Genomic DNA, 7,828 nt, shown 5'->3' on the forward strand with positions numbered 1-7,828 from the left:
GATATCAATCTTGTTAAAAGAATAGGATAGTTTTGATATTTCTAATGTGTCATTGAAGAATGAGAAATGGAGGTTGATAGGTCAAGATTTATTTTAACAAAGTGCTCCAGGCTACTCAAATGTTGTCATTTCTTGCAATTGTTTTATGTGACGTGTAAAGATGTTTTTCTCTTTTATAGCCTTCCTCAGCCGCCCAAGCTCAACGTCAACTACAACCACCACTCCAGTTCCATCAACTACTACCACTACAAGCACAACTACCCCGGCACCCACTACTGCCATTTATCACAAAGACACCGACTCTCCATCTCATAATATTAAATCTACTACTAAGAAGACAAGTAAGTTTTTAATGATATTTACTGCTTTTTGTGGTACTTTTAATTGCATATTCAAGGCTCTAAAGTCATCTTATGTGCATGCATAAAAGAGTGGATGGAGAATGTGGTGTAAGACTCAGCTATGGTATTTCCAAAGTTCATACTGTTGAAATTTGTCTTCTTCAAATATCAGATTTTTAAAATATACCTTCAATACCTTTATAATTCATATATTAATTGGATAGTTTGATGAGAATATTTATGCATGCTATTGAATTTGCTGATGTATTTTATATGAAATTTCGTCTAAGGGATCCTCACTTTCACTTGTAATAACTTCTAATTTGTCTCCATGACATGCAAGAAAAATTTGATTGCAACCTTTTAATAGATACGCAAAAAACATTATTACTCTCCGAGTGGCATACTTGTAAAAGCTCTAGCTTAAATATCAAAACCATGATAGCAATTGAAAATCTGGTTTTCTGTGCTATGAATCATTTTCTTGATGCATAGTAAATATCTCTAACATTCATGTATTTTTATGGCATATTTTTTCTTTCTCACTAGCATCCAAGTTTTGTCAGAAATATTTTGTGACTACTAATAATTTCCTTTGCTTTTTTTTCTAGGTGAGTATGATAAACACCCCAATGAAGTGGTCAAGAATGAAGAATTGACTTACAACAGAGCCTCATGTGTCGAGAACCACGTGAGGGTAACCCTTGGATGTATAATCGCCTGCTTAACAGTGCGGCTTTTTGGCCGGTGAGGTGGAACACTATAGACAGAGAGAAATGCTCTTGTATAATAGCTGTATATTATTTATGTGCTGTGTGGCCTCTCTGTGTAAGCAGAGAGAAGGATATTTAAGTGGCTCCTAAGCTGTTGCCTTGCACACAATGCAGGAGGTGGAGCAAAACCGCTGACCAAAGTCCATCCAGGTCTTGGAAGGAAGATAGTGTTGGACAACAAAAGTGTTCTCTGTTTCGTTTGCTCCTTTTCCACGTGTTTCTTTGTAAACCTCCAGTGGAATGTGACCGATTAAGACTGGAATAATCTAGTTCAAGATGATGGCCATGTACAGAGAAAATTATTCTCATGTTAGTGATGGAAATTTTACTCAACTTGTCTCTTATACAGATTAAAAAAAAAAAATTTGTGAAGTGGCGGGCGGACGTGAGTGGGGGAAGTTGAATGATCTCAGCTATGGGGTCGTTTGTGGTATGGACGTTAGTTATTTGAATGAGAAGGACTGATGTCAGTGATGATGAGTGGGTGAAATGAACTCGAAAGAATGTTCATAAGTGGATCAGAAATTTATTGGACAACTATGCAGAGGAAAATATACTGCTACTGTTCAAATAAGTCATAAGATTTCTGAATGAGTGTTAAGGGAATCCTAATTTCATTTTTCTGATGATGTAGTTACTGAAAAGGGATTTGCCAAGTTCTAATTTACTCAATTTTTACCCATTTTGAGCTATTTTGGATCCAATGATTGTCAAAGGCATATAAGTATCTTCAGACATCATCATATCATCGTATTTGTCATCATTTTCTCAGTTATAGAATAGGCATGAGTACTTCTTAAAGATGGTCTCCCTTTGTAACAAAGGAAGTCTTTAGAAATGAGTGAATGATCTCTTGAGTGCTTGTACGTGTGACTTAGTGTGTGAATATGTGTATGTGTGTCTAATCACTCCGGAGAAGTATGTTGTGATAGATAGTAGATGAAATACCAGTCATTGTAAGTGAAGTACTGTTTCTCATAGATGCCTTGTTACAGTGTAAGGACCTATTTCTAGGGCACAGATATAGACAAACATGCTATAACAATAGAATGATTTGTGAAATCCACTAAAATGTTGTCAGTCTTATTTGAATGCTCACAAATTTATTGTTTGTTTGCTGCATATCCCTTTGTAGTTGACATTGAGGGAGGAGAGAATGATTGGTACAACACATAGAGGTAACTTTTCCAGTCTCTTTGGATGATTTAAGCAGAAGAATATGTTGGATGACCCATAGACAATTGAAAACACCAGTGAACTGAGTCATGTATATGTGGGGGAGCAACATCTGGTGTTAATTGGCTCTAATATCAATTTATATCAGTATATCACTGAGTATGTTTGGCTGATGAAGTCACTCACAGCCAACAGCCCGGTTATGCGTGGTGCTGTGGTTTTTGTAGTTGGATTCGTGCCTTAAGACAGCTTACTCTCTGTTTATCCTTCTTAACATCTCTCACCATGTGTGAATTTGCCTGACATCAAGTAGCTAATGGATATAACAAAGCATTAAGTCATAGGGCAGTGCAACGTGCTGCCTTCTGAATGTATGGAATGTTAAATCCTACTGTGAAATCTTTTCCAAAAATACTTTTTCAAAGACTAAGCGAGGGTTGATTCTAAGAGTTAAATTTTAGAAGCATCTTTTCCCCGCAATGATTCATCAGGCTCCAACTACTTTTGAGTGTGGCAATGCTAATTTATCTGTATGAGTGAAGATATGGGCTGTGGTGATATGCAATATGAATCACCACCACCTGTGCTTTTGGTTGCTGTAAGCTCTTAAAACTACAGTTTCCCAACTGATTTTCCCATTGAACTGAAGAGTTCCCATAGCCTATCATGTTATTTTGGGACTTATCCATTAGATTGACAATACAAAGACTCAAAAAATGTGATATAACTAATAGCATCATATTATGTTGACCACTTTTTTGAAGTTGCTGCAGTGTCACTATGTCAGTCACCATTTCATTTGTATCTACATCCTGGTCTTATTATTTGATGAAGTATGTAATGCAAAGCCTGTAAGTTAACATATGGAGTGTGATGATAAAATGATGACTAAATTAGCTATGAATTACTAGAAGAGGAACACTGATAGTTGTGCTATGTAATTAAATGTATATATGGTATATAAGTATTTAAGTGCCATAAGTGGATATGTTTGCTGTGTGTTTTTTACCAGTCACACAAACAGATGTACACACATAACCTGACACATTTACACAAACAATTCTACATATTCATCTCCACACACAAAAATACAATGGTGAACTAAAAAAAAACAAGTTATGTGCAATTGGGAGGGATGTTTTTCTCATAATTTTTGTGAATTTTTTCTGTTGAATCCCGTTTGTACATATTTTGGCAACTTTGCAACTGGTATGCCCATGTGAGAGGTGTTCGTAGCCAGATGCGCAATAGCATAAGGTTATGTCAAGTCACCCACTCAATTCAGTCTTATAGTTAGCTTCACTGGATAATGGCTCCTTTTATTCAGTTTGTAACTCCGGAGAAGGATTATAATGAAGGGTCTTTCATGTATTGGAGCTTCATTGATTTTTTGCATGCAATAATTCCTTTTAAGTATGAAAGGTCATTTTCTCGTTCAAATAAGAATTTAATCCTAATTTTTACTCCTTTTCCTGCATCTATATTTTTTTCCAAATTCATGTGAACTAGTGTATGAGGATATTTATTTATTGGGGAGTAAGACTGTAACTTCCTGTAGGAGTGGGAGTTTCAGCGCGTTGCATTTGCCAAAAGTGTACTCATGAGATTCTGCCGTTCCAAGGTTGCCATCTTTTTATAAATCATACCAGCTCACAAAGTAGGGCATTTATATTACTTTGCATGAACTAGTTTCATTGTTTGTAGAGATTGAGAATTGTTGACTCTCCAGTAGTTCGATGGAATATAGCTGCACGTATTTCTTTTTAAGTTAACTGACTGTCTCATCAATTCAATGAAAAAAAAATCAACTAAACATTGTTGTTGTGTCTCATTTCTCAATGTTTACGTCGATTATGAAGACATGCCATGGATAGCAAACAGGAAACCATTGTGAAATATTTTTTATGGCATATAATTTTTGCATTTTAATCATGAAAATGTTGAATTTCATGTTGTTAATATTCTTATTAGTGATCAATCTACTGTAAATTATGCTTGTAAAGCAGCAGTGAATTTTAAGTTGCCTTGCTTGTCAAAATGGTTTTTATATTGGCCGGACTCATATTTGCTCTGTTGCTGTGATTGCTCGAAAAACAGAAGTTTGAACTGCTGTATTGTTTAAATGTTTATTTATGCCAAAGTATAATTTTTCTTCACAATGGCAGTACAATTTATTTTTGTCTTTGTGATGCACATTTAGATGACGACTACATTTAAGTAGTTCCACTGTAATATTTACCCCCTTCCCCCTAGAATCAGATATGATGCATTTGAATTGTGCATTTCCTCTGCCCTGTACAGTTACGCTGGTATGGAAAATGCATATATTCATGAGATGGAACCTCCGTCAACATCCCCATTTTCCACTTGTACATAAAACTGCTCTCCCAGTTTGACTTATCATTTGTTGTGATGTTTAGAAACCCCTGCTTGCTTGGTTATTTAACAAAACAGTGTGCCCATTAAGATATAATGAATTAAGAGGTGCCCTCACACATTCCCCAAGATGCTCTTTTTATGCTACCAATGATTTCAGATCATTGCTGTCCAACTTGTGGCCTCAAATTACTTGGGTAGTTTGAATTGTTACCCAAGTGACAGTGATTGCAGCAGAGTATTGAAGAAGTGAATGGAATTTTATTTTTCAATCGCATGAATTGAAAGTCTAAACTCTCTTGAGCCTTTCCCTAAGTAGATTAAAATTTTTTGTCCTTATTTTTCAATGAAAGGGTGTATTTCGTGTTAAACTGTTCTGTTGTATAGTTCCTCACAGAACTGAATGAAATTCTACTATTTGTCAATTTTGCCTTGCTTTTCACACCCCACCCGCTACACTTGCCATTGTAGTCGGTCAGTATCATGCTGAAGCAAGTTTAATTTAAAAGCAGTTCTAATGTATATTTATTTTTTAAGTGTTCATGTTTTATTTATTCCAGTGGCTTACAGTTGTAGAATGGGACTATTGGTTAAAATTCATTTTTTGTTGTTGCTGAAACATCTTCTACTCTAGCTTCAATCACACCCAAAAATTATATTTTATCTTCTCCTTAAATCTATATATAGACACACATAGATACAATCACACATGTACATGTGTGTATATATATTTATATCCATCAATTGCCATTCAATGAGTTGAACCTTAGGAGGAAAACGTAGGGATTTAATTCCAAAATTAGATGCAGCAGACATGAATGAATCTTTGTATTTTACAATGAGTAAAATTTTGAAAATGCTACAAAGAAAAAAATGGTGCTTCTTCATAATGATATGCTCTTTAAAAAAAGTGTTTCCTCGGTGGCATTGGACTTGCGATATGAAACACCTGACATTCAAAAAAAAAGTGTAAGTGTAGAAGATTACTCCCTGGGTATTAATGGCAGGCCTTAAAACTGATGTGTCTGTTAGATTGACTAATTGTACAACTTATTCATGCATCAACTGCTAATCATCCACCTGTCATCATGATAAAAAGATGTCCCCTCTCTCAAATCTTCAGTCTTAATCCCACAACCCATGTGTGCAAATGTGTAGTGGATTTATCAAATGGTACTGTGGATGTTTTTTCCTGTTATTTATAATCAGCACCTTTGTCACTATACACCATACTATGTGATGGGAAATATTTTATAACAGACTTTTGTACAGAATAAATAATTGTAATGTGAATGTGTTTTTCAGTGAATGTCTACTATCCTTGCATCTTGTTGAAAGTGAGAGAAGCGACAGAGGTAATGAAGCACATCGGTGATTTGATGTAATTCATTGCCGGCAAGCATTTTAAAGTGTGATACTTATTTTTTCTCACCGTGGACTTAATGTCAAATACCCTGTGACCGAGGATGGTTTTTGTGCATATGTGTGGAGTCTAAATGCATTATGCTAGATTATTATAGTCATTATATTTGGTGGGTTCTAGCTCACTGGTATACAATGTGGTCATGACTGTAGCGTGGGCCATGAGTTACTGTGATCTCAAGGGTTTTATAGAAGATTCAATTCCCATTTTCTGTAAAATTATCACAATTGTGTGTTGCTTCTATTCTGTAATCCATATTTCTCACATCCTTAGCTGACCAGCTTGGGAGCAACTATAATAGCATGGAGTTTGGGGTGCAATTGTATGGTAGTCAATATTTGTTCGCAAAAATCATTCCTGAGGCTTTTATATGTTTCTGTGCAATGGTGATGCATGGGTTTTGTTAATAAGCACAGTTTTTCAAACTGGAACCTCTTATTTGAATTTCTGAAGCATAATTACTTCAACTGAGCAGATCTGCCATCTTTGAAAGATATTCATTTATGTGGCATTGGAAATATTTGTATTCCCCTGTCAAAAAACGGTTGAGAATGTACTTTTCTACCTGTTTCCTCAGTAGGATGATTTTCATTGGTATATGATGGAAATATGAAATATTTATAAAGGAGTTGGAGTATTTAATTATTTAATTTAATTTTCACTTTGAATGCGTATTTTGATCCAAACCCTAATATGGTACAGTGCAATTACCACAATAAGATATATACATGCAATAATGTCTATCCAATCGAATCAAGTTGCCTAACGACTACATGAATGCTTACCATACCTGTGCTTTTCCTTAATTTCATCATTATGATTTTAATTTTGCTGTAATAGCCTCTGAACTCAACTAATTGTCGCTCCAACATCAAAACCTACACTTTTTAGCCGTTATTCCTAGAAAGAGAACATAATGGTTGCATTAGAGTGTACTAGTGGGTGGCAATTAAGGATGGTGGAGGGGGGATGAGCGATTTTTCTTAGGGAGCATTGCCTTCCCAATTATTATGGCCTGGATTCAAATCCCAGTAGTGGTGGAACTTTTTCACTGGAACTCTGAACTTCAGCCCTACCCTTTCAGATATTTGAAGCAAGGTCTGTCTCCCACAAATACAGTGCCATGAATTCTTGCATTAAAACCCTGTGTGATCCTTCATTTTATTCAACAAGGAAATAGCAAATTTCAGGTACCAATATTTTAACTTACGATAAAAGTGACGAGGACAGTGGAGTGCAGAGGTTGTGGTGTACTGCAATAGTCTCTGCTTTTGAGACACTTAAAAGCCATTTGATGCTCACTTCCCCAAAATGACAATCGGTGACGGATCTAGGTTTGGACCAAGGTAGGGGGCAAACTGGGAGTCCGGGGAATTCCTCACAGCCAAAGTGGTTTTCCGGAATTTTGGAAATTTTGGATTTTCAAGGCTCATAAACAGCTTTTATGGGCTAATTCTTTTACAAAAAAGACACAAATATGTCCGAAGTTTGAAACTAATTTGTGATTCAATTCGTAATAGTTGGTAAATTTACCGGAAAATATAACTAAATATTATTCCAAAAATTTCAATTTTACCTAGTGTAAGTTTCGACCCATTTTAATTTTGCTGTAATAGCCTCTGAACTCAACTAATTGTTGCTCCAACATACTGCTATAGCCCCCTTTCCCTCCCACCCCCATTGATCTGCCATTGATGGCAATTCCCTGACTCCGCATTGTATCTGGTGGCATTTTCCCC

At 35.8% G+C, this 7,828-nt stretch overlaps 1 protein-coding gene across 1 annotated transcript in view; it reads left to right on the top strand.

Moving 5' to 3' along the window:
• Positions 1-5,959, top strand: part of LOC124170576 (ephrin-B1-like) — a 338,306-nt gene extending 332,347 nt beyond the window's left edge. Inside the window, exons 5-6 of the mRNA XM_046549375.1 lie at positions 180-341; positions 953-5,959. Of these exons, the coding sequence (XP_046405331.1) occupies positions 180-341; positions 953-1,092 (302 nt within the window). The 3' untranslated portion in view covers positions 1,093-5,959. The remainder of the gene's footprint in view (positions 1-179; positions 342-952) is intronic.
• Positions 5,960-7,828: the final 1,869 nt, after the last annotated feature.

This window comes from Ischnura elegans, chromosome X (genome assembly GCF_921293095.1).
Source record: "Ischnura elegans chromosome X, ioIscEleg1.1, whole genome shotgun sequence".
Lineage (NCBI taxonomy): Eukaryota > Metazoa > Arthropoda > Insecta > Odonata > Coenagrionidae > Ischnura > Ischnura elegans.